The sequence below is a fragment of the Oryza sativa genome, chromosome 1 (genome assembly GCF_034140825.1).
Source record: "Oryza sativa Japonica Group chromosome 1, ASM3414082v1".
NCBI classification, from domain to species: Eukaryota; Viridiplantae; Streptophyta; class Magnoliopsida; order Poales; family Poaceae; genus Oryza; species Oryza sativa.
This window is the reverse complement of record NC_089035.1, coordinates 30,421,884-30,448,620: the sequence shown is the minus strand read 5'-3', so window position 1 is coordinate 30,448,620 and position 26,737 is coordinate 30,421,884. Positions and strand designations below refer to the sequence as shown.

At 42.5% G+C, this 26,737-nt stretch overlaps 2 protein-coding genes across 2 annotated transcripts; one reads left to right on the top strand and one right to left on the bottom strand.

Annotated features, from left to right (window-relative positions):
- Positions 1-4,960: 4,960 nt before the first annotated feature.
- On the top strand, positions 4,961-9,142 carry LOC4325586 (probable choline kinase 2). The gene is made up of 7 exons (NM_001409405.1): positions 4,961-5,633; positions 6,832-6,953; positions 7,035-7,230; positions 7,737-7,854; positions 7,961-8,008; positions 8,187-8,290; positions 8,402-9,142. Exons 1-7 carry the CDS (start codon positions 5,211-5,213, stop codon positions 8,495-8,497), a joined length of 1,107 nt encoding a protein of 368 aa, NP_001396334.1. The 5' UTR covers positions 4,961-5,210; the 3' UTR covers positions 8,498-9,142.
- A 6,414-nt stretch (positions 9,143-15,556) lies between these two features.
- LOC4325585 (type IV inositol polyphosphate 5-phosphatase 3) lies at positions 15,557-21,520 on the bottom strand. Its single transcript, XM_015773616.3, has 10 exons — positions 21,288-21,520; positions 21,040-21,160; positions 19,868-19,939; positions 19,383-19,473; positions 19,048-19,152; positions 18,135-18,939; positions 17,643-17,827; positions 17,007-17,115; positions 16,774-16,916; positions 15,557-16,226 (listed from the first exon to the last, which is right to left on the bottom strand). Exons 1-10 carry the CDS (start codon positions 21,462-21,464, stop codon positions 16,004-16,006), a joined length of 2,031 nt encoding a protein of 676 aa, XP_015629102.1. The 5' UTR covers positions 21,465-21,520; the 3' UTR covers positions 15,557-16,003.
- Between the last annotated feature and the right edge of the window lie 5,217 nt (positions 21,521-26,737).

The following is a 26,737-nucleotide window of genomic DNA, read 5'->3' as shown; positions in this document are numbered from 1 at the left end:
AAGGCTATTTATCGAGGGGAAGATTCGGTGCGTTGCACTCGATCGAGGACGGTGCCTGCTTGGAATCGTAGTACAACTCTAGTAGTAGTACTAGTAAGCTGCACCGGTCACACTCACACCTAGTACACCGCTACATTACGTGCGTATGGGAGTGTGGCCACCCACATCCACCTGTCATCTGCATCGCCCCTTGGAATTGTTGATACCAATCCATCCACCGCTCGCCTCACCTGTTCGTCACGACCTCACGCCTGACTCTTTAACCTGGAACCGCCCGTCTGACGAGCTCACCGTCTTTGTAGTTGCAGACAAAAGTCTACGTGACGCACACCCTTATACGGTCATACAGTGATACGTACTGTACGCATTGGTGCAACGCAAACAGGGTGGTTCAGACTTCGGAGCATGATGGGTCACTCGGCCCTTGTTTTTATTTCCCAACTTTTTTTTTCAAACTTCTAACTTTTTTTATCACATCAAAATTTTTCAACACATATACTTTCAACCTTTTTAAATAGACTTTCAATTTTAATCAAACTTTTAATTTTAGCATAAAACTAAACACACCCTCTGACTTTTAACTTGAGATTTTGAGAACTCGAACGCATTAGCAGGTACTGTACTTGATATAGCAATGTACTACTCCAGCATGCTGACTCGGCGCCGACACCGGCGACGTGTGACACGTCTTGATGGACAGTATAGCGACCGGGAGTCTTGATCTTTTTCTGGAACAAGTGGCTCTCAGCATGTAGGCTCTACTGCGGCCGTGTTTACTTCCATGGATATAAATTTTTAAAGTATACGGACACAAATTTAAAGTATTAAACACAGACTAATAACAAAACAAATTTCAGGTTATGTCTGTAAACTGCGAGACAAATTTATTAAGCCTAATTAATCTGTTATTAACAAATGTTTACTGTAGCACAACATTGTTAAATTATGGTGCAATTAGACTCAAGAGATTCATCTCGCAATTTACACACGAGCTCTATGTATATGTCTAAATATTTGATGTGATGTTTTTGTTAAAATTTTTTAATTAAACAAGGCCTACTTCTAAAATAGTTACTGTTGAAAGGACCTTGCTTCTGTGCTGTGCAGTGTGCAGTTTCTGGGGAACTTTTCAGGAAAGCGATGGCGTATGTAGCTGTTGCCTTCCCTAAAAAAACGAAGATTCCTACATCGTTTATAAGGGCAATAACAATATATATAATAAAAGTAGTATATAAAACCCACTTATATGAACTTTAACTATTAAAACATTCATAATATATATGGATAGCAAATAGTATTGGAAAGAGAGAAAAGATAGAGACAAATAATATATTTTATTCTCTATGGGCAACCCATATGCTTATGGGTAGCTTTTGCTATGGACTAGTTCCACAATGTTGTTAGGTGGCTGAAACAAATATTTTATTACTTATGGACCACTTTTAGACTACATCGTGGATGCCCTAATTAAGTAAAATTAGCAGGTACCTCGTAAATTAACTTCTAGGTTACCTATTGATTTATATATAAATCGGTTAATGGGTCGACCCACCTACATCTCTAAATACATGGGTTATCTTTATTTAATCTATAAGCGGGCTCGTGGGTTGACCCGCTAGCATCCCTAGTTCCAGATAAATTAATCGTTCATCTCGCTGGTTGTCTCAATGTCTTTGGGCCCGACTATGTGAGTGGCCCTTGTACGGGTAGCTGTCTTTTCCCTAGCTATTGTCACTAGCAAGTGGGCTCGTAGCTTTACCCATTCTACCATAGGTGTACATGCCCTTACTCAAATCCATGGGCTTGTTTGGATTTATGCTAATTTTTGTTCTTCTAAATTGTTGGTAACTTTAATACTAGTATTATAAGGATGTTTGTTTGATGCTAAATTTTATCCACACTAGTACAAATGATACTATAACAAATTTTATAACAAATTTGGTAGTTTCAAAACTTATCAGGATTTTGGTACTACCAATATGTTGGTAGGGTGAAAATTGTCATCAAAATAAATTAGCCCCAAATTTCTCTATCTCCATGGATCACATGGGAGGAAGATGGTAGTGTGAATCAAGAGCAAACAAAAAGGATCATGCTCTATAGGTTCTTTATTAATCTATCGTATGTACTGCCGGTGACCCCATGACCTATCCCAAAACATATAAATATATTCTCGTCCCCACGTAAAAGAACATTTGCATATCCAGCGTTACGGTGTAAGGTCATATTGCTCTTTTTTGAGAGGAAAATAGCTTTCCATTAACTTAAGGACTCAGCATAATCGTTGGCCACCAAATTCTCCATGCCCGAAGACGTACCATCCCATTGCAATTGCATGACGTTATTATGAGGACACTCACAAGTTACAACCTAAAATTTCTAAAGCGTGAGCTACTTTATTCCATTCTCGGGGAGCTAAAGGTCATATTGTTTGGTGCGTAACATCCCCTCGCATAGACAATGGGAGATGATTTGCTTCTGGAATTAACTAATCACAGCTTCACAAGAACCAAACAAGCAACACTGTCAAACCTAGGGAGGGACTTATGTTTTTAAGAGAGAGGCTAAAGTTTAGCCCCTCTCTCCCAAACACCCCCTTAGCAGCAACACCGTATCATGCCATCAGCAAGCGGTCGCAAAAGTCAGAGCACGTGTGCCGTGTGCTAAAAATGGAACCGTGACTTCGCCGCGGGACCGTGGGTCCAAATGTTGCTAACAAAGAGGCAAGTGTTAGAGGTCAATATCGATCGGCCATCCCCTTATTTGTTTCGATATACACATATTCATACTACAGGATAAGGCTCGCAAGTCGCAACGAATTTGTGACGTGGATTTGACAAAAACGCCTTTGCTAGCTTCTCTATAAAATCGATTATTATATAGGCTCGAACGAAGCAAAAACACGGCGATGAATTTGCCCACGCAGATCGCATGGCCGTGTGCCCGCGTGCTCCTATGTGAGAACAAGTTTAATAATAATATAGCTAACTACTAGCTCCAATTCATTTATAATCAATTTAGCAGCTCATTCATATAATAGTTATATACTACACTATTAATACATGGTCCCACCTGTTATACACACAATACGTCTTAGAGTCTATGCTAAAGGTGGCTACAAATCTGTAGCCCGCTGTTTTTCTCTCTCCTTATTTATTTTTTTAAAATATATTTACAGCTGGCTTATAGCCTACTATTACTGTAACTGCTCTGAAGATAATCAAATCCCCAACCGCCCGCACCACGCGTGTGAGCCGCGCGGTAGACGGCGGCCAGCGCGGACGCGAGTCGCCGCTGCCACCTCCACACGGGATCCGCCGTGGCCGGCCGCGGGCCGTACAGGTGGCGCTCGCTGATAGGTGCAGTGCGATGGGTCGGTTGTTGCCTTTTCATGGAATAGACCCTGGCTTCTGAAAGAATGGAGCGTGTGCCCCTTGGCTCGGCCAGCCTGGAATATATGGATTTTTTTTCATTAGCTGGTTTATTATTTTGTAACGTGGGGTACTCGACTCTGCTATATGGATCGATATTATGGTTTTTGTCCAAAAATGTTATGGGTAAGGACAACTAGTTTGGTTTCTAATTTTGATCCCTGGTCACTTTAGTCCTTATTGCTCACTTTAAATTGATAATATTTATCGTTTTGTATAAGGATATAGTCTGAAAAAAATTAAAACGACTTATAATATGAAATAGAGAGAATAAGTGCAATAGCTAGCCTGGTTGTAGGGACGGGAGGGCAGATGAGGAGCCTGGTTGTAGTACTAATTGTGAGGAGTTGACAATAGACATGTGGTTTGGTTTGTGAGTGACTTAAACTCGTGAAGGTAACAATTCCATCCAATGTTATTCCGGTCACCTTACTTGTTTGAAATGATAAGTCGGTGGAAAATAAAGGGAAGATGAAATTGTATAGCAAAGATGCTATATGTCAAAATGGAGTAAACTTTGTGAAAAATAAGGACAACCAAGGAGAAGCTTGGTTATCAAATATAATTATAAGAAATTGTGAGCGCATTAAAAAATTAAACACAAGATCTTAAGATTAAAGTCACACACCTCTTGCAACTATACTATGGATGTGTTCGCTAGTTCCGGTTAGGAACCCATGTCCCACACACAGAAAACGGAGCGGCCCATTAGAGCGTGATTAATTAAGTATTAGCAAAAAATATTCAAAAATAGATTAATTTGATTTTTTAAAACAACTTTCATATAGAATTTTTTTGGAAAAAAACAAGAGAGGGGAGTTGGAAACCTGGGGAAAGAACACAACCTATATAGTGCATCTCTTTAGACTCTATTAAGGTAAATCAACAACTTCCGTCAAAAATTAACTAGTTACTTTGTTTAATTGATATAATTCTATTTACAGCTATATATTAAGAGTACTCGGCAGTTGAAATTTAATGAAGTTTAGTCTTATATTTTAAAATGTATTTGTATACCGTATAGTCAGAAATATTTTTAACCGATCAATAGTAGAAATTTAGTCTTGGAAACCTTATGAAATAGGGTGAAAACGGTCTGATTCGGTAGCACTTTTTCGGAAACGATGCTCGATCGGCTGGTAATTGACCATATTTATCATTTAAACTACTCAATATCGACATTAATACGATGTATAAAGAAATTAGAAAAAACAAAATATAAAAATAGACAAAAAGGTACCCCTTAAACGGAACGGCGTCCGGTCGATCGGGAATTTCTGTGACAGTTTTCACCCCTTGAAATATGTATACCGTATATCGTAAACCGTACAAGAAAAAAAGAAGTTGCTGACGACCCAGTGACTTTGTAACCTGTGAGACTTCCAAGCTAAGCAACAAAAATACGCTAGGTCAACAGTTGTTTGACAAGGGAGGCCCTGGTATAGAACGTAGATAAAACTTGGAGGGGGCATCTACAAAATCCCGGCGCAGCGGACTCTATTTATACGCGGCCCCGCTCCTTGATCCCCGAGGGTGAATCGTAGCGATAGCGGATCAGATTGGAGGAAAACTCGCTAGTACGCTTGTTACTTGCAACTCTTTCTCTAATCTTGCTTCGGAAAGATATCCAAATCGAAGAAAAAGAAAAAAAAATTAGAAAGCGTGATTAGCCATTCCTCTTCTCATCTCTAGCCACTTCGCTTCAGCTTTTCTTCTTTCTTGATCGCGAGCAAAAAGGGAGAGAGAAAAAAAAACGGTAAAAGGACGTGATTAGCAAGGATGGTGGCGATCGAGAACCAGAGCCAGGGCCAGCGGGCGGCGGAGGCGGCGGCGCAGCCACGGATCCCCAGGGAGGCGCGGCGGCTACTGCACGAGATGGCGGCGTCGTGGGCGGACGTTGCCGACTGCCGGGCGCTGCAGGTGATTCCGCTCAAGGGCGCCATGACCAACGAGGTGTACCAGGTGCGCTGGCTCAACGGCGCCCCGGCCACCGCCGACGGCGGCGAGGTGGAGGCGGAGGCGGCCGCAAGGGAGAGGGAGGTGAGGAAGGTCCTCGTGCGGATATACGGCGACGGCGTGGAGCTCTTCTTCGACCGCGAGGACGAGGTGCGCACCTTCGAGTGCATGTCTCGCCATGGCCAAGGCCCCCGCCTCCTCGGCCGGTTCACCAACGGCCGCGTCGAGGAGTTCATCCACGCAAGGGTAGGTGCACATGAATATGATATGATTCCGCGCTGCTGTAGCCAAACTGTCTAGCCTTCCTCGCGCCACGGATTGTGTTTTCTCCTCCCGTTTTTTCCCTTTAGTTTTCCTCTGTTTATCTTCGACTCTCTTGAACTATTAAATTGGGTAGGGATTTTTAGGGGATTTTGGTGGTACCTTTTGTGCTTTGGACGAATAAATCTTTGTTGATTTTACCGCGTTAGTGAAAAGTTATTTTCCTAAGTTTATTAGCACCAAAATTAGGCAGATTTTGGAGTTTGTTCTTGCATACTGATAATTTTTTTAGCTGAACTCGTAGCAATTTGGGCTTTAACGTTCTTCTTGATACTTTAAAGATTCTACAGGCACTATTCCGACTTATTTATTGCAGTCTGGTTATCGTTTTCTAAAAGGTTCTGCCGTGGGAATCTGCAATTCCTTAGACCTTTCTTATCTATCAGTTCATAAAATCTCTCTTCATGCCCTAGTCAAATATCTCTCCTACTTAACAGGAATTGTTTATGCCCACACCAATTATCTCCCAAAATTATTTGCCTCTGTGGCATGAGGCGTACAATCTTATTTTTAAGGGTATTGTCAACAGCTGGAATTTAGTTTTCTTTGCACTCTTTCCTGTATTGTCAGTAAAATTGTGATACAAAGTCAATAGTCGGTGAAGCTATTAATAACTCGTTTGAAAGATTTTTTTTTCTTTCGTTTGAATTAGTCAGCTAGAATTGATAATTGTCCATTCGACAACAGGAGATGTCTCTTTCAGAGAAGCTGTTGATTGAAAACAATTTATTGGACTTGAGAAAAGCAAGATAGCTGACTAAACTGGTGTAAAGTAAGGACTGAATGGAGTAAATCTAGACCATACATGGTCTATTTCTCTTGCGGAATCTCTTTTAGAAAGTGAATTAGGCTATAGCTGTTAAATTGCGAGTCGAAGCACTTTCTGGATTCTTCATTTTGCTTTAATACATGTGTCACTCTCATAAAAGGGATATCTTGTGTTGTTTTCTTGGACGAACAAAAGGAAAAAAAGAACGAAATTTCGTGCAATACTCCTACTATCAGATTTTTCTCCTCAAGTTTTCTGGTGATAATGAAATGTTATCACGATGGAATAACTGTCCAACCTGTTACGTCAGCAACTCAAGCATATACAAAAATTAATGCAATTACTTTCTTTCAGACACTATCTGCAGCAGACCTTCGTGATCCTGAAATTTCAGCTCTGGTGGCGTCAAAACTGAGGGAATTCCACAACCTTGACATGCCTGGCCCGAAATCTGTACTCATTTGGGACCGACTGAAGTAAGAGCATTTTCTCAGATAAATATACACTTGGCACTTTTAATAAGTATATAAAACTAAACCTGGCCGTGCTTTTTCTAGAAACTGGCTCAAAACTGCAAGGAACCTGTGCTCATCTGATGAATCCAAGAAATTTCGGCTGGGTAGCCTGGAGAACGAGATTGCTGCATTGGAGAAAGAATTTTCAGGGGATTACCACGGGATTGGTTTTTGCCACAACGATCTTCAGTATGGCAACATCATGATTGATGAAGACACCAACATGTTGACTATCATCGTGAGTAATATTCATTCACAATAATGTCCCTGTGATCATATTTGTTTTTTGCTGCATTTTTTTTGCGTGTATCTATTATGTGCAAATGTGAAATGTAGAAGAGGCTATTGAACGTAGGTTGTAGAACTTTTAAGTTTCTTCTCTCATGTGATCATCTGTTGAACAACAAGCGATATGGGATAGTTGGAACTGCCGTATCATTTTCACTAGTTGGAATAGCGCCAGCCCTTTTCCCTTTCATACAACTTGTTTTTTGTTTGTTGCGTTCCCTTCCCCCTCGACATTTTAAATTGTCACGGCTCTGCTAAAAAACAACATAGTTTTGGTTTTGGACACTACCTACCTTATGGAGGACTGATGCTTTGCTCCTTTTTTTTTCCCTTCTGTATACCAATTTGTCACGACTGTTTCTTAAGGAAATCTGATTCCTTTTTCTTTACATATATGACAAGCCCCAATTAATTGTTGGCAATTTGATCCTTTCTGTTCTTCTCATATATATACAGGATTATGAATATGCCAGCTTCAATCCAGTTGCGTATGACATCGCTAATCATTTCTGCGAGATGGCAGCAGACTATCATTCAGAGAAGCCACATAGACTGGACTACAGTAAATATCCAGGTACCCAAAAATACTACCAATGCGCTGTTTTGCTTATGTTTTGGTACTTAAATCAGTTTACACAATCTTGGTCCACCTTGCTTATTTGCTATTCTACATGTGGCAGACACTGATGAGCAGAAGCGTTTTGTGAAGACGTACCTAAGCAATTCTGGTAAGTGCAAATTCATTTCTCGTTTCATTATCTGAAGATTTCTTTGGCACTACCATGATTATTTGACTGCAACCATTCTTTTTGGAGGAATATTTCTGTTACAAATTCGAATTCAGCTTCCATTGAATACTACTTTTTTCACAATAACTAGCTAAGATATGCTCCTAATTTTGTTTAGTAAGTGAAGAACCTGATGCGGAAGAGGTGGAGAACCTTCTCCAAAGCATTGAGAAATACACGCTCGCCAGTCATCTAGTTTGGGGCCTCTGGGGAATAATATCGGTATGTTCATATTTCTGGATGTCCATTGCCTGTTTCTTTTTTCAAAAGAACTATATGAATCCATTCTGTCACTGTAAACCTGTGCTATTATCTGACCTCTATCTTCTGCAGGATCATGTCAATGATATTGACTTCGACTACAAGGAGTATGCAAGGCAGAGATTCGAGCAGTATTGGCAGAAGAAGCAAGCACTTTTAACTTCATGAATTGCCTGAAGGCGTCAGGTCGTACCTGAAGGCCTGTGCTGCACATAACTTGTGCGATGTTACTGACACATAACTCCCTGTGAAAAGAAGAAAGATGAAGATGATAATGAAGAAGAAACCCTTTCGGGATCAGGAGTTCTCATCCCGAAATTTCCGTAAGGTTCAGCTTCAGGAGGAAGCTGTGGGCTTTGGTTGCTTTGTTTATAGTCTGAAAGGCAGCGAAGAAAAAGCCCCTGGTTGCGTGTTTGTTTGCTCGACAAACTAGAGGCCGCTTGTGGGGCTAGTAGTGCCGTCGTGTTTCATGTGTATGTATACCTAAATATATGTTACATAATGGATCTTGCTTTCGTCGACTCGAGAGTCGAGACAGTGCCTCCATTTAGTCCATATTGTACTATGCTTACATGACTGCCCTGTTGAAGAAATAGCCTATACAGCTGCACTGTTATTTTGGTTGTTGATACTACCTGATAATAATATGGCGTGTACCAAAGCTTTAACGTGGCCATGTTCAGCAGTTCAGGTCATCTTCGTTGCTCTCTGGTGCAGACGAGCTACGAGGTATGAGCTGCCTGATGTTGGTGATACCTGACGAAAAATCCGTCCGAACGGCTGTGATGGATATCAGCTTTCGCTGCCTCTTCCTCCTGACTTTGTTTCATCGGCTCATCGCCATTTCGCCTTTCGTCAATCTCTAACCCTCTCTCCTTTCTCCTTCCCCACGCTGGGCTGCGAAGAGGAAGATCGATGACGCGTGGAATTCCATGACGCGTCGCTTGTGAGCCCGGAACGAGATCTCAATACCCGTTTATGACGGCCCATATAAGTGGAACGGGATTGCCGCTAACAAGCGGCCCATATGTGTTGGCTGGAACACGACGTGCGGCCCAAGTCCGGAGGTGGAATCAGATGGACGTGGTCCATGTGGAGAAGGGCAAAAGTTGCCCAGTCCAGTTTTCGCTGCCCGCAAGGCTCCTGGCGAGGAATAATTCTAGGGTGAAAAGTTTTGGTATATATTATCGGATAGGAAAAAGTACGAATTACCCTCCTGAACTATCGTGGTCGTCCGAATTACCCCCTGAACCATAAAACCGGACATTTTTCATCCCTAACTATGCAAACCGGACGAATTACCCCCTCGACCCAATCTGCGGTGGTTTTAGTTTACATGGCGTACGCGTGGCAGTACAGTCAGCATTCTATTTATTAAAAAAATGTGGGACCCATGTGTCATCCTCTTCCACTCTTCCTCTCTCTCTCACTCTTCTCTCTCTCACTCGCTGCTCACTCTTCCTCTCTATCTCTCTCTCACTGGTCGTCAGCGGCCTTCCTGTCCACCTGCTGCTGCGCGCCACCGCCGGCCGACGCCGCCGAGTAGTTGTCGTCGCCGTTGTTCGCGGCGAACGACGAGTCGGTGATGCGACCGCGATGCCGGCTCGGCGCCGCGGGGCCAGGGCTGTGGGAGTGGGAGCGGGCTGGCGTCCACAGCGGCGTCATCTCGGCGGTGGCCAGCGCCACGGCGGCGGCGTCGTCGTCGTTGAAGAGGTGCCCCGTGTAAGTAAGACGCGACACGGTGACAGTGCAGATGACCGAATCTCTCAGAGCAGCAGAGCAGAGCTGCACTGTGCTGCTAGCTGCTTGGTGCGTCGAGACATAGGATTCCTTTAGGCATTGATGATGGACGGCAGGTTGGCCCCTGCACGGTGCGACGCCGGCGGTTTTCCCGGCCACAAGTTCGTACGCCTGCCTAGCTTTGCCAGCCGCCTCGTTGGGCCGTGGCGGAGGAAGAAGACGTGCTAGCTCGCCTACACACGCCGTCGTCGTCTTCTTTCCTGACAATGGGTAGGAGTAGTATGTGCACTGCTGCTCTGCTAGCACGAATTCTTCCACCGCCGCCGCCGCCGCCCGCCTCCATCCGTCCCCACGCCGAGGGGCGGCCGTTCGTCGTGGCCACGGCCGCCGCCGCCGCCGCTCCGCGTCCCCCGCCTGCCGCTGACCGGCGAGAAAGAGAGAGGAAGAGTGTGAGAAAGAGAGTGAGAGAGAGAGGAGAGAGAGGGGAAAAGTGAGAGAGGAGTATCACATATGGGTCTCATATTTTTTTTATAAATAAAATGCTGACTGGACTGCCACGCGCAAAACCGCTTGGAATTGAATTGAGGGGGGTAATTTGTCCGGTATTGAAAGTTTAGAGTGAACGGTGTCTGGTTTTTGGGTTTAGGGGGGAATTCAGTCGATCGCAATAGTTCAGGGGGTAATTTGTACTTTTTCCTATCGGATATACCGACACATATTTAAAGTATTAAGACCCTGTTTGATTCAGTTTAAGATTATTATAATCTGAATTATTAGGAATAAGCTGAAACAAACAAGTAGATTGTTATGATAGATTATTATAATCTAATAATCTCCTGTGAAGGAGCTTTTCTCAGATTATTGGGTGGCTAAAAACCCACTACCTTAGATGCCTCCAATAATCCAGAGAAACAAACAACTCGCAGCTTATTCTATGCCAGCTTATTATAATCCAGTTTAGAGTAATCTGATTTAATAATCTAGATTACAATAATCTTAAGCTGAAACAAACATGGCCTAAATATAGACTAATAACAAAACAAATTACAGATTATGCCTGTAAACTGTGAGACGAATTTATTAAGCCCAATTAATTTGTCATCAGCAAATGTGTACTATAGCACTATATTGTCAAATAATAGAGCAATTAGGCTTAAAAGATTTGTCTCGTAATTTACACTTAATCTGTGTAATTAGTTTTTGAGTAAATTTCACAAAACTACAGGTGTTTTGCACAATTTATCACAAAACTACATATTTAAGAGCTTGTTTCACAAAACTACATATTTAGTGTCTTTGTTTATCACAAAACTACAGGTATTTTCTACAATCTATCATAAAACTACATATTTAAGAATTTGTTTCACAAAAATATAGATTTAGTGTATTCATTTATCACAGTACTACACATTTAGTGTCTTTATTTATCACAAAACTACAGATTTAGTGTCTCCATTCTCACAAAACTACATGTTTTAGCATTGTTAAAACGTGTAGTTTTGTGAGAATGGAGACATTAAATCTGTAGTTTTGTGATAAACAAAGATATTAAACCTGTAGTTTTGTGAAACTAGTTCTTAAATCTATAGTTTTGTGATAGATTATGCAAAGTATCTGTAGTTTTATGAAATTTACTCTAGTTTTTTTATCTATATTTAATACTCTATGCATGTGTCCAAACATTCGATGTGACAGGGTGAAAAAGTTTTGCGTGGAAACTAAACAGGGCCTTAGAACATCCCCTAATATGGCTTCTTAAAATTTAGAAAAACTCTCCAAATTTCTATTTGACCGGTTTGCTAAAACTAAAGAAAGTAAAGAGTCAAATTTATCGTTTATTCCAACAACCTCTCTTTTTTTATATAATGGAATGAAACATTCTGGCATTTGCTCAAGAGATACAGCCAATTATTACAAGGTTCACACAAAAGTAAACTCATACAGTGAGTATGTAGCCAAAGTAACAAAACCAAAAGTAAAAGCAAACTAATCAAAAACCAAGCAAGGTAAAGACCCCACAACTACTAAATTCTATTGGTGAATCTCCACCCGAAGTTGGCAAAGAGCTACATGATGAGTGGGTTCCACGTGTCATTCTCTTTTTACTTCTTTCTCCCTCCCTCATCTTCCTTCTCCCCACCCGACCCATCCTTCCCCTCTGATGCCTATTCTCAGGTGCTCCAATGTTGGAGAGTGGAGATGGTGGCAGACATGGAGGTGACTAGAAGGCGAGGAGTCGACAACGATGATGGTGATGACGGAGAGGTTGAAGGGGAAGATAAGGCATGGGTTCCAACGATGCCGTCGTGACGACCACTGGAGCTTGGTGGACTGATCTAGAACCTCGACACAGAGGGTTAGGACTCGGTCTCAAGAGGGCAGCTTGGGTCACCACGACCCGCCCTCGGATCCACCCCTGGCCTATCCTCACGCGCCGCTTGCTCCATCCTTGCCTTCACCTCATCGTCACCGCCGTCGCTCATAGGGAGGAGAATAGACACGTAGAGCTCACGCTTAGCAAGCCAGTTATGCCAGGCCAAAACTTGGCTAGTTGGCAAGGTTATGGGAGAGCATTTTTTTTTCAGCAAGCTGGTTAAATTTTGGGTTATAGAGTCATTTGACAACTCTGTTAGGGCCTCTTCGGATTGAGGGATTTTTAGAGGATTTCCAGAGGAATACTGTATATAGGAAATATTTCTTCACATGAATCAACCCAAAGGAAAATCAGAGGAAACATTCCTTTCCTGTGGAATCAATAGAGAAACAAAGGAAAATTTACATCTAGTCCTACCTTATTTTTTCCATTTCCTACGTTTTTCCTCTGTCTATCCAAACACATGTTTATCTACAGAATTCTTGTGTTTTTCAATCCTCTGTTTTACCCATGTATTCCTATCATATTCCTATGATTTTTCTATTCCTACGTTTTTATAATCCCATGGTTCGAATAAGCCCTTAGAGTTGCTTCATAGGATTTGGTCGCAATATTTGTCATGTGCCATGTGTGCCGTGCTGTCACGCAAGGATACGTGATAGCAGGCGCGTGACCTACGACGGGCCAGACCAATCAATCAATCAATTGGAGCGGGCCGCAGGCTGGGACAGGATGCCAAGTGCCAACCTAGCCACGTACTCCGTACGCCTGATCCCACCGGAAGGCCCGCGTTGTGCGTTGTGCGTTGTGCGTTGTGCCTCCCTTTCTCGTGCGCCGCCGGGCTCCGTTCCATCACCCGCGGTGCCAACTGCCAACTGCCGATTGCGGAAGTGGAACCTGGCATCGGCGGCAACGGCACGAGCGCACGAGGCAGCCAGCCGCGCATCCACCGATCCACGGGCCGGGGGACCCCGAGCGTCCGCCCACCCAGCAGGGCACCGCAGGCAGCCGCGACCGCGAGCCTCGTGTAATCGTGCTGGATTTTTCACATTTTGGTCCTTTTGAAAAACTTATTTCGCAAGTAGATCCCTAGAAAAACTTATCCCAAAAATGGTCCTTTTTGGGGCGCCAGAGTGGCTGGCGCCGTCGTTCAACAGGACGGCGCCAGCCTCTTTGGCGCCGTCCCACCGCCGACGTGGCGGGGCGATGCTGAGGTGGCTAGGGGGAGTGCGCCAGAGTGGCGGGCCCCCCCCCCCCCCCGAATTTTTTTATTTTTGTTTTATTTGTTTGATATTTTTTTCACGCTTAGGGACACACAAGAACCAACCATAGAAAAATTGAACTCAAATGGACGTAATATGTGACATGTATAATTTTTCCTCTCCTCTCCTCTCTCCGAACTAGTGCAGAGGAGAGAGATGTGCAACTTTTTTATTTTTATTTTATTTTTTTGATATTTTTTTCACACTTAGGAACTCACAGGAACCAACCACGTAAAAAATAAACTCAAACGGACGAAATATGTGGCATATGGAATTTTCCAAAGCTCCACCGAAAAACTTCTCTCCTCGAAAACACAATCTTGCAAGCGGAATTTGGAGGTTTTAATATCGCCGAACCCAGCAAAGCTGGGGAGAATCGGATGTAACTTTTTCTGTAGATCTCCGTGCATATATTATTTGCCTGATTCCGAGTCCGTATGAGAAAGTTACGCCTATTTTAATAGATGGCATATTTTGTCCGTTTCGGTAGAGTTTTGGAAAATTCTACATGTCACATATTTTGTCCGTTTGAGTTTATTTTTTATACGGTTGGTTCCTATGTTCTCCTAAGTGTGAAAAAAATATCAAAAAAATGAAATAAAAATAAAAAAATTATATCTCTATGTACTGTTTAACTTATATATGTCATTTCATATGGTTATATTTTGAATTAGATTAAGTAATTTCATATAGTGGTAGAGTGTATTATGTTTAACATGCTGATCAAAGGGTTTTACTAAAGGAGTTATGGTCTAATTTTAGTGAAGGTGCAAAGTAGACTAAGTGGTATGCTAGATATTTTCAGACTTAGCTAAGTGGTAGTTCGAGTTTAAATTTTTTTTGTGGTTGGTTGTATCGTGATCCTGAGTGTGAAAAAACATCCGAAAAAATAAAATAAAAATGACACCGTTGCAACTCCATACAGAGAAACAGGAATGGAGGCGGCGGCGCTAGCCTGGGGCGGCGCCAGCATGGCTGGCGCCCTTCTCCTGCCACGTCGGTTCGCGTGCGCCACGGTGGCAGGAGGACGGCGCCAGAGAGGCTGGCGCCGTCCCGTTGGATGACGGCGCCAGCCACTCTGGCGCCCCAAAAAGGACCATTTCTGGGATAAGTTTTTTCAGGAGTCTATTTGCGAAATAAGTTTTTCAAAAGGATCAAAATGTGAAAAATCCAGTGTAATCGTGTTGCCTACTTGCCAGCCCCCACGAGAAAACGTCGTCTTGCCCTATTTCTGGGCGCAGAATCGCAGATAGCGTGGTGCCGTGGTGGCACAGGGCAGGCACATCAAGTCATCGAGGAGGTCAAGTCATCAAAGACAGAGTCCAGCTCGCTCTCCTCCATCCAACGGGGGAGGTTGACTGATCGCCCTTGTCCAGGTCCAGGCTGCAGTGTGCCATCGGAGCTACTACGCAGCTTCACACTCAGCAGTCAGCACATGTAAGTTCACAAAACTTGCAGCCTTCTGAAGCAAAAACTACACCGTACTCCCTCCGTCCCATAAAAAATTAACCTAATGCTAAATGTAGCACATCCTAGTACTACGAATCTGGACATACCTCTGTCCAGATTTATTGTACTAGAATATGTGTTCAGTTTTAGTTTTAGATTCGTTTTTCTCTGGACGAAGGGAGTATGTCCATATATCAGGGTCAAGCAATCCTAATAACTGAACTAAACTGCACATAGATTTTAATATTTTACTTGCACTGTTTGATCACTTAAAAAATTGTGCAAATATAAAAATGAAAAGTTGTGCTTAAGGTATTTTGGATAATAAAGTAAGTCAAAAAAAATAAATAATAATTCTAATATTTTTTAAATAAGACGAATGGTCAAACAGTACAAGCAAAATATCAAAGATCCCTTATATTAGGAGACGGAGAGAGTACTAATTAATGTACACTGGTTTGCTTCCTTACTGGTAGCAATAGATTCAAAACTGCACATAGGAGTATAGGTCAAACCCCAACTGAACTGCACAATCGGTCTGCCTAGGAATCTACAGTATTCAAATGTTTAATTACAAAATCAGATCGTCACGGAGGCCATTATTGCGTACAAACTCCTCATAGTCAGAAGAGGCACACAAGAGTAAAGCTAAAAAAAAAAAAACATGCCACGCCCTGGTCTCCAAATACAGAGTGTGGAAGGAATGTACATGATGGCCGATGCTAATTGCGAGTAGGATGGATACTGGAAATAGCGGATGAAATGTGAGAACAATAATTCCTCGGAGACTTCAGAAAAGCATCGCAATTCATTACATAAATTCCCCGATGTACTTGGTGCTCATCCTAGTCAAAAGCTAAAGATTCCAGAAGTGCTCTCTTCCTCAAATGAGAATTGGTCCTCAACCTCTGCATCGGTGAAGGTAAGAGCTCTCTGCAACTTTTTGGGACAGAAAACCTCAACATCGGAAGTGTACACAGCTGTCACAGGGCGGTGATCGGATAGCCTGATATCAACTGTCCTGTAGGCCTGCAGCCTCATTCCCTTGCCAAAGGAAAGAATTCGGTCACACCTACAAAGTTAAACAATATTTTTTTTTGTTAGCACGCATCGCTCATCGCAACTTAGAGATTTCCTCATACACAACCTCAATTCTTACAATACCTCTTATTAAATAGTAGTAATGAGGTGATTAATCGTGAGTTATGAGGACCAATTCTTTCCTCTTACACAATACCTCTTACAATACCTCTTACACCTTCATGAGTTATGAGGTGATTAATCGTGTAAACAACGAGGAAAAATGTTACTACCTCCGTCCCATTCTAGGTTGTTTAGCATGTATTAGGGTTAGAAAAAAAATACTACAATACCTCTTATTAAATAGTAGTAATGTATAGGTGGATCTGAGATTATAGTTGAGGGGTAGAATGGTGAGAAATTTGAATTGTAAGTGGTTGATGTCACAAGTAATACTTCAAAGTGATAACTATTTTAGGACAACTTTTGAATGCTAGAAAGACAAGTATTTTATGACGGAGGGAGTATTAAGAAAGGACAGGATAAAAAAAAATGAAGAGCGTATGCAGATCAAGTTACGAATGATCAGATTAGCATACCAGGCAGGTGTTCTCCTTCCAGATTTTGGCTCATCACTCGTGTATTTCTCTGAGTTAACCTTGTACTTGTATGTCGGGGGAAAGCTGATAACTCCTTCAGTCCACCCATCAAATAAATGCCCTTTCTTAAATTCTCGTTTTAGCTATCATAGAGTAGAAAACAGTGAGGTACTATGTATTTATAAAGTAGTAGGAGTATGTCACAAGATGCTGCACTGCTGCCAAAACTTTACCTGGTCATTCTGGAACAAACCATTCCAGTCCTTCATGGATATGAATTCATGTGTTTTTTCATATGATAAGTTGATCCTATAATTGAGATCTCCTAACCATATTATCCTTCTGAAATATTCAAGAAAATAAAAATATTAGACAAACTGATAAGATTTATATAAACTAATAAGCAATGTTTCCTGCAATTCTTGATCAAATAAAACTAAAATGAACAAAAGAAGTATAAGAAAAATTTCAAATGTGTGCAACCCTCGAACACATGCTTCATTATGTGATTTTTGCCACTAATATGCACAGATTCACTTCAACCATTTATCCCTTGTTATACCATCATATTTAAACAAGTAAACAGTGACGCCAAACACAATCTAAACTGAAATTGAGCCATCATCTGCTTCATTATGTGATTTTTGCCACTAATATGCACAGATTCACTTTAATCATTTATCCCTTGTTATCCCATCATATTTAAACAAGTAAACAGTGACGCCAAACACAATCTAAACTGAAATTGAGCCATCATCTCCAAAAGAGTATCAAATGGCATGGATAAAAAACATGCTTAGTTTAGCTAGAGCTTTAGGAATTGCGTACTGAGCTTCTAGTGTTTTAGAGTTGCAAGTTTACGTACTTACTCATGGTCATATATAGTCTTAGGCATGCTAACTCTGGAAACCGGATTAAATATTGTCCTTCGATGGATTTCTTGCACATCAGCATTCCTTTTCAGTTCATCTCCATCCTTTTCTCCAGAGGTCAGGTGGCAACATATAAAGCAAAAGAGTGTTTGATAAATGGACATGCTTACTGCTATTGATCCCTGGAGCATGTCAAGTAAGAAAAATTAGCCCATTGTTTTCTAAATAGCACATTGACTTACCAGCGCATAGTAAATGTACATGAGATGGTACGACCAAAGTGCACAAAACTAGGTGCTAAAACGAAAGTGTAATATGATCATTAAGAAAACAAATATAGTATAAAAGAATGCTAATTTTGGCTGTGCCTAACAGTAGAGGCCGGAGATGTAAACCATTTCTATTATCCAAAAAAAGGAATGCTAATTGTTTTCTACATATTTGGAATTGCTAAAGGAATTGAGAATGATGTGCTTCACGGGAACTTGCCTTATTACCAATATAACCCATAGCACCGACACCTACGGTTGATACTTTCAAATTTTGAATATGCTTCCGCAGGCTTCTTCGTACCCATATTGAAATAAAAACTCCAACCATCTGCTTGCTTATTATCCTTACGAAGTATGGTCTTTTCGTTTTGACTAGTGCACTTTTGATGTTAAAATCATGAACTAAACAATCATCTGGAAAAGCATTGGAATCTCCATGTGCTGATTTGAAAGACAAACATGACCTCAGTGCCTTCTCTGAAATAAATGGTTTCGTGCTGTCTGGAAGACGCTGGGCCAATATATCCAACGGTTGTTCAGGCCAAATCATTCCAAGCCTCTCTGAGTAGCTGAGTGTTTTAGTTAACATTTTTTGATGGATTGGCTCTTCCAAACTAGATACATAGTCTTTAAAACTTAAGTTGTGTGATCTATCGAAAATCTTCATTGAAGGCACCCTGCTGAAGTTGTTTCCATTTACGGTAGTTTCAGTAGGACCAGAAGTAGAGTGCTCATATTTATTACTATGAACACTGTCATCATCAACGGTAAAATCTTGTTCATTCCATGGGTGCACTTCCCCGCCACTTTCGCTGTCAGATTCACTAACAAGTTCATCTTCCACATCGTCAGAAGGCTTGAACCTTGATGGAGAAGGAGGATCACTGTGACATTTATATTTTGGTTTATCAGGACTAATCTTATTCAATGTTTCACGAATGATATGTTCCCACATTGCGACAGGACGGTTGTCTTCAGCACCAAATATATTCCCAGCATTTAATGGAACAATTTCTTGAAATCTAAAAGATAATAAGTTCAATTTGTTTAATAGGTGAAAAAAATAAAAAGGAGAAATATCAGTCATAGTGTAATATGAATAAGTAACAAGATGGGATGCAACAATTTACCCAAGAACATAAATATCAGCTGGCTCCTCCATATCCAACCAATCTTGAATATCCAAGTCATCAGGTGGAAGTCTTCCTGCAACATTCCATGTTCCTACGCAGACCCTGCATATCAAACCAACATTTTAAGGAATAGTGACAGAACGGCAGTAGATTTTATAGGTTTCAGCTGCAATTAGGCTTGATCTTAAGGGGTTATTCTTGTGCTAGGAAAGATAAATATATTGAGGAACAAACCAAGTCATTTAGCTTATCTGAAGCAAATTCTTACGGAAAATACTGTGAACAAACAACTAGGCAAGTCCAGATAATCTGAAGGGAGAACAAATGCATGCCTGAGTTCCTTAATGTCGATATATTGGGCACGAAGGGTCTCTGACTTGCGCCTTCTATTAAGCTTGTAGGGAGCACCCTCCATTTGGCTATCTGAAGATTTGATAGTCTTCGTCAGTGCACAAGGAAGCTACCTGGGTTTTCTCTGATAGGATGTGTATGCCAGAGGTGCTTAAGAGGTAGTACTAGTTCCCATCGAAAATTGGTGAAAGGGTGGACTAGTATGTACCATGTAGTATCTCTTAGTTTGGCAGAATCAACACCGTATTTCACAATTTTCAGTGTGTGGCAAAACAAAGAAGAAAACATACTATTAAACAAAACCTGGAAATAAGCATCCAGAAAAAAAGAAGTTTGCTACTGTGATTAATATAGTAACTTATTTCGTTGGTGATATGTAGTTCAAATTTTTCATGTGATGCTTTGTCAATAACCCTTTTGCCGATGAATGTGTTGAACACAATAATTATGCGAATCAAATAAATACCAATTGTCTCAGCGCCCAAACCACGCAGTCTCCTCTCCTCATCATATAGTTGGCGCTCCCAATGGCACATTTCTGCACAAATCCCATTATAAGTTCAACTATTATTAGAACCAATTTTTGAAAAAGAACTGAACATACATATGCCGTAGCCAACAAATTTAAGTGCAAAATTTACACTTGTTTTCCCTTTTTTAAAGCTGCCTCCTTTTTGTCAGCATACATGTGCGGCAAATGTATTTATGGCCGTCAGATTCAGATGTCCTTTCATTTTTTTTCCTTATTTCCTTTAGAAAGATTGTACTAGTATACTATCTTAGGAATAGGATGGGAGAGCTTGTCGTTTTGAAATTCACTAAACAAAAGAAACATTGGTTTTAACATTCTTTGAATTCAACGTCTAATTTTGTTTTTTTGTTCTAGGTAAACGGAGGAATAAACAAACCAAAGGAATAGCCTAGGAGTTGGGAATACACCACCACAAGAAACCAAAAGAACAATACAGTCCACCTCTACTTTTTTTAAGAGCGAGGATAGTAGTGAGTTATAAAAAAGCTATATGCTTAAGTGGAAGAGAGAGAAAAAATTGAGTGACTCTCATAGAAAAGCTAGCTCTAAACATGCTCCAAAAATATGCATTAACTTCGTGGTGAGGGAAAGAAAGAGGAGGAAAACAAATAGAGCTAACCTCGTAGCTAATATATTATACATGTTAGTTCTACAATGAATTTAGTAAGGAGTAAGCTCTACTATTAAACTTGCTCTAATGAGCAAGGTTAGAAAGGCATCTCCAAATTTCGTTAACTCCCCTTCCACTTCCTATCCTTTTTCCCCCCTGAAATACCAGAATCTTACGGTTGTGCTAAGTGCTAACTGGACCAGCTCAAGTTGAAAGAAGCAACCGTCAAAGCTCTCATCTTTATTGGTTGTAAGCAAAAACATCCACCTACCAAACCAATCGATGCATTCTTCTGGTCCACAACTTTTCTTTTCCAAAGAATTATGATGGACAAAAAGATCAATTCTGGAGACGAGGGACCAGTGGTTGAACCAAAACCCGAATGCATTTCCCGATCCATTGAGCTTCACAGCGAATTTTGGTTTCGATTTTTTTTTATTTTTATTTTGCAATAATGAAGCCCATGTGGTAGAGAGAGGGAGAGGGTCTAGATCACCTTCGTACTCGAACTCGCTATCGGTGTCGTCGTCGCCGGTGGCTTCGCCCTCGTCGGCGCTGAAGTCGGATTCCGGCGACCTGATGTTGAGCCATTTCCGAAGCACCGTCTTCGGCCACAGCTGTGTGCATGCCCCGCGTCGCGTCCGACCAAACGTATCAGTTAGCCCCCGAGCAACGAAACTCCGATCCGAGAGAGAGAGAGAGAGAGAGAGAGAGCGAGCGAGCTTTAGCTAGCGCGGCGCTCACCTGCTTCTGCTTCCTTCCCTTGCGCCGCATCGGCCTGGACGAGGCGCCGGCGCCGGCGGCGTGGTGGCTCGCAGTGGCAGCCGGCTCCTGCTGGCTCCCCGACGCGCCGAGCGGAGGCAATGAGCGAGCCGGTGGCGTGGCCCGCGCCGACGCGGAGGTGGAGGAGGCGCCGGCCATTCGCGCCCTCGTCACAGCCCACCAACACAGCGCACACAGCAAAAGGCAACTTCTCCGTCCGCCTTCCCTTTCCGGTTCCCTTTTTTATCGAGTCCGGTGCGAAGCTATAAAACGGCAAATTTATTAGCGCTTGGACTTGGACTTGGACTTGGACTGCACGGCAGCTGGCCTAGAGGGACCCTAGAGTAGAGCCGCAGCCCGCAGCAAGCAAAGCACCCCCCCCTACTTGTACCAGCGCCGCTGGTGGCGGTGGAATGGTGGATGGATCACGGCCGCGACGTGCAGGCTCACGATGTGGCGCCACGCGGCGCGTGGGTTGGCTGTGTCGTGGTCTCTCCCCAAGTTGCACGTACGCGCGCGACCAATCGCCCGCGGCGCCCGCCCGTGCCTTGACCACCCCGGCTTGGGCCACCGTCGTCCCGGCTGGCTCTCGGTGACTGGAAGAACAGCTATCGCGGTGACCAAACCAAGCTCCGCGTTCTCCTCGTGCCGACCTGTGCTGGTGCTGTGCCCCGCTGCGCACCGTACGTCCATTGCTATACTTGAACTGGACGGAGACCCGGTTTATCCTCCTATCACGGTCACGGGGATTCCCTACTCCTGTACTACAGCTACCGCTGCCGCTACCACTTGCTCTTCTTCCTCGCAGCGAACGAAGCTTCTTTCGACGCGAAAAAACCTGTAGCTATCTTTCTTCGCTCGTCTCGTCGCCGTTGTACGTGACCTGTATCGCGGACCAGGGTTAATTAGTTCGATGTGACTGAAATCTTGACATGGGCTTGGTTTAGTTCTCAACTTTTTCTTTAAGCTTATAACTTTTTTATCATATCAAAACTTTCAATTTTAGTCAAACTTTCAACTTTTTTTTTAACTTTTAATTTTAGTCAAACTTTCAATTTTAACATGGAACTAAACACACCCATGTTTGTGCAGTTTGCCGACCACCGCGCGTGTCAAAGTTACATTCTTCGTGTACCACACTACCTCGGTACCTATCCGAATACTACGGATTTGTCGCTAGAGTCTTAACGGTTGTTGCATCGTCATTTCATCCGGTGGGAGTTTCACACTTCTTCAGGTTCCAACTTGGAGCGTATGGCCGAGTGAAAAAAATGGACGGTGCGTATGCACGGCGGTGGGCCGGTGGCTGCCATGGCATGGGCACAGCGTATGCGCGGAGAGATTTCCAAGCAAATCCGCATGCACGTGTTTTCCACGCAAAGCAGCTTGGTTTGGAGGCTGTTTCACCAGTAGCTTGACAGCGATCAGCCGGATTAGCTAGGGCAATTGATGTTGCTTGCCTGGCTGCCGCCTGCAGATCTCCCTTCCTACTTCGCTTTATCTCACCTTTTGGGTGCACTCCTCATCTGGGCCAGCATAACCATTGCACTAGTTTTTGTTTCGTTATAAAAGTTTCTCCTCTTCTTCTTTTTTTTTTCTTTCTTACACAGGAAAAACAACTGCCATGTTCACACAAATTTGTTTGGGCATTCCTGCATCTCTTCATTTTTCTCTAGTGTTTTACGTGTGACTTCAGCTAGTCTACAGTTATGCTGTTATATGGGGCACTCTCAAATATTAATACTGATCACGCAGAACTTGTGGTTGGTAGCATATTGTTACTTTACACAAATGATGTAAAAGAAGGCGTGTTGTCTGGCCCAGAGCACAACAGGTCGAAGAAGAATCCTCTTGAAGATCGTAAACAACAGGCATGCTAGCCAACCAAGAAAGATCGAATGGGGCAATGCTCAACCATGATTGACTTGTAAAAAGATCAGGAGCTCATCTTTCCTCGTCTGAGATTATTCAGCTGTATCAATACTAGGATTGACATTTGGTACAAGCATAGCTGGTTCGTATTGCTTCTGGATTCCGTGGGCAATGATTTTTCTTAAGCAAAACTGTTCTCTATGTTGGTATTAGGTGTGTGCTTTGACTAGATTACGTTCTGAAACAAAATACCTACTATACATGATTCAGGGGAAGGAAACGCTATGCCACGATGGATCACGTACAGAGAAATGTTTCCAACTTCTTTAACATTTTATTATCTAAGTCGGTGTCACTGTCTTCCATCAAACAAGGAGTATAATACATTAAATTGTACTGGAATATATTTGTTTACCAATTCATGGCATGACAGGTCGAAGCACTGTACCAGACAGTGGTCATATGTTTTCCTCAATACAAAGGACGGTGGTCATCATGCCCACTGCTCCTATTATCATCACTGCAATTTTGTTGTTCTCTATATTTTTCGAACCATATTGAAAGTTTGCATATTTTTCTAGTGAGGCATCACCTGGTCAGTTTGAGACAATAGAATCCAATCAAGTCTGCTGATAGGGGAATAAACCATCATGGCACCTCTTTCTCCCTCTTTTCTGAAGGGAGACAAACCATGTTCTCTAGTACCGGGCGTCTGATTAAAATTCTTTAGTGCAATTTATGCAACTAAATCTGCCCCATTTGCAGTACACGCACCACTCATCTTCTCTAGAGAGAGCTAGTGCTTGCACATGAAAGCAGAGCATGAACAGATCAGGCCATGGATGTTGGTCGTTTGGAGATGCCCCATTCGTCCAACAGCTGCATTATTGGCAACCTGACATAACCGCACTACAAATCAATCCAATGCATCCGAATTTTAGAGGCTGTTTATTTCGTGAAAAGAAAATTTTTGGTTGTCACATCAGATGTTTGACCGGATGTCGGAAAAGGTTTTTGGACACGAATAAAAAAAACTAATTTCAAAACTCGTCTGGAAACCGCGAGACGAATCTTTTGAGCCTAATTAAACTGTCATTAGCACATGCGAGTTACTGTAGCACTTTTATGGCTAATCATGGACTAACTAGGCTTAAAATATCCGTCTCGCGATTTCCATGCAAACTGTGCAATTAGTTTTAGTTTTTATCTATATTTAATGCTCTATGCATGTATCAAAGATTCGACGTGATGTTTTTAGGGGAAAAATTGGAACTAAACCAAGCCAGTTCACGTTTTATAACCTCATTGGCATTGTTCTATCGATCGGCGATGGGCTGATGGCGACGGAGAGCTAGTACTTAAGGGATAAGCAAAAACAGGGCCTTGTGCAGCTTTCACAGTTTGCGTCTAGCATGACGCCATATGCACCACTATACTCCCATTCGCAGATGATGCGAAACAAAAGCACCAAAATCCGTCATCCCACTGGCAATTCAGCATCTGTGCAAAGCATATAATGTGCGGATAATTGAGCGGTCGTCATGTCAGCCGAAATGGATGGTGAGATCAACAACACCGGTTCTCCGTGGTAAATGGTGATACGTGCCCATACATGCGTGCTGTCTTTTCACCTCGCGGCCTCTTGCGGAATACTCCTGCTGCACCGCTAACTTCACCTTCGTCTTATCCCCCCCCCCCCCCCCCCTGAAGCGCTCACCACTTCACTGCGTGGACCGCGACGCGCGACGCAGCGAGTGGCCACGGCGCGTTCGGCCGCATCGGTTCCACGCGCGGAACCGTACAAGTCTCAACGTGACAAACGCCGGGGTTGTAGAGCAGCCGGGTGATATCTGGGGTCGCATTCCCTGTTCGCTTTTTACCTTTCGATTCGGTTGGAAACCGTAGCGCGCGCGCGCAGGGGCGGAGTCGCGGTTGACGCCTGTACGTACGCGTCGCTGTCGCGTACCACCTGCTCGGAGTACATGACTACATTACGCACGGGCCGGCCGGTATACCGAAAGCTAGTACGGGGGCAGTAGATTTTTGATGCCGCAGAAGAGACGGAGCGAGCGGGGGTGTGGTGGAGACGTCGACACGCGGCCGCGAGTGGTGCGCGCGGTGTGGTTTTGACTCCCGGGTGACATATGTACACGGATTAGATTATGTTATCTTCAGATGGGCGCGCGTACGTTGCAGAAAGCGTGAGGTACCGAGATGGCATGAATGGGATGGGAGCCAGTCAGTTTTTTTATATCAGAAAGATCATAGGTAAAGGTGCAAGCAGACCGATCCACGAACCTATGTATGATACAAATAATAAACAGACAACCTTTTGGGTTATCTATTAATTTGAATTATAAATGGGTTTGCGAATCTTTCCACTTGCACCTTTAATCATGGGAGTGCACATACTACTTGTGCTTGACACATAATTTCCTTTTTATCTCATATCTGAAAGAGATTAAGGGTGTGTTCGAAGAGAAGGGGATTGAGGAGATTGAGAAGATACGTAAAACGAGGTGAGCCATTAGCTCATGATTAATTAAATATTAACTATTTTAAATTTCAAAAATAGATTAATATGATTTTTTAAAGCAACATTCCTATAGAACTTTTTTACAAAAAACGCATCGTTTAGTAGTTTAAAAAGTGTGCGCGCGGAAAACGAGACTTAATCTCCCCTATCACCCTGGAATGAACAGAGCCTAAGGGTCTCTCTGAATCGCAGGAATGGAAAAACGAGGGAATAAGAAAAACATAGAATTTTGATAGGAATATAAGTACAAAACAAAAAAAAAGAAGAATTAGACTGCAGAAAAATCACAGGAATTAGATAAAAGAGATTTTCAGTTGAAGCTCTAGCTAAAATTCCTTTAAAATCTCTATAGAATTGTCTATTCCATATGAATTTTAAAAGATCAACATATGATCCAATCATTTGTTTAAAAACATTCACAGGAATTTTTTCCTATAATATTGAAATCTTTCAAATTTTTTTATGTTTTTTCTTCGAATTAAAGATGCCCTAACTTTTTTTTTAAGATGAAATGAAAGAGAACTAATCACTCGGCAGGAAGAGCCGCACAGGGCAGGGATAGCCTCGTGAGAGCGACTCATCCGAGACGTGACAGAGAACCCGGTTCCAATAGGGCTATATGCCGCGAAGTGGGAGCATAAACAGAAGCAACCAAACGCTCGCATTCTCGCACTACAGCTCTGCAGCCTTTCCTCCCCTTCCCAATGCATTACTGCTAGAACAGGAGACGGACGGACAGCGAAACTTTGGTTACAATAGCAGGCTATAAGCCAGCTGCAAACATATTTTAAAGAGATAAATAAGGAGAAAAAGGAGCAGCGGGCTACAGATTTATAGCTAGCTGTAGCACGGACTCCAAGACGCGGTATGTGTATGATAGGTAGGACCAGATATTTATAGTATAGTATGTAACTATTGTATGAATGAGCTATTAGATTGGCTATAGATGAATTGGAGGCTAGTAGTTGACTATACTATTAAACTTGCTCTAAGAAAAAGTATCATATACGGCGAAAACGAGACT

Excerpts from the sequence above, each read along its gene's own strand:
- LOC4325586 (NM_001409405.1), top strand. The coding sequence starts at position 5,211 with ATGGTGGCGATCGAGAACCAGAGCCAGGGCCAGCGGGCGGCGGAGGCG. Across the intron at positions 5,634-6,831 it reads AGGAGTTCATCCACGCAAGG|ACACTATCTGCAGCAGACCT; the intron begins GTAGGTGCACAT and ends ACTTTCTTTCAG. Across the intron at positions 7,855-7,960 it reads GGACTACAGTAAATATCCAG|ACACTGATGAGCAGAAGCGT; the intron begins GTACCCAAAAAT and ends TACATGTGGCAG.
- LOC4325585 (XM_015773616.3), bottom strand. The coding sequence starts at position 21,464 with ATGGCCGGCGCCTCCTCCACCTCCGCGTCGGCGCGGGCCACGCCACCG. Across the intron at positions 19,940-21,039 it reads TAGCGAGTTCGAGTACGAAG|AAATGTGCCATTGGGAGCGC; the intron begins GTGATCTAGACC and ends GGATTTGTGCAG. Across the intron at positions 16,917-17,006 it reads GTTTGTTCCAGAATGACCAG|CTAAAACGAGAATTTAAGAA; the intron begins GTAAAGTTTTGG and ends ACTCTATGATAG.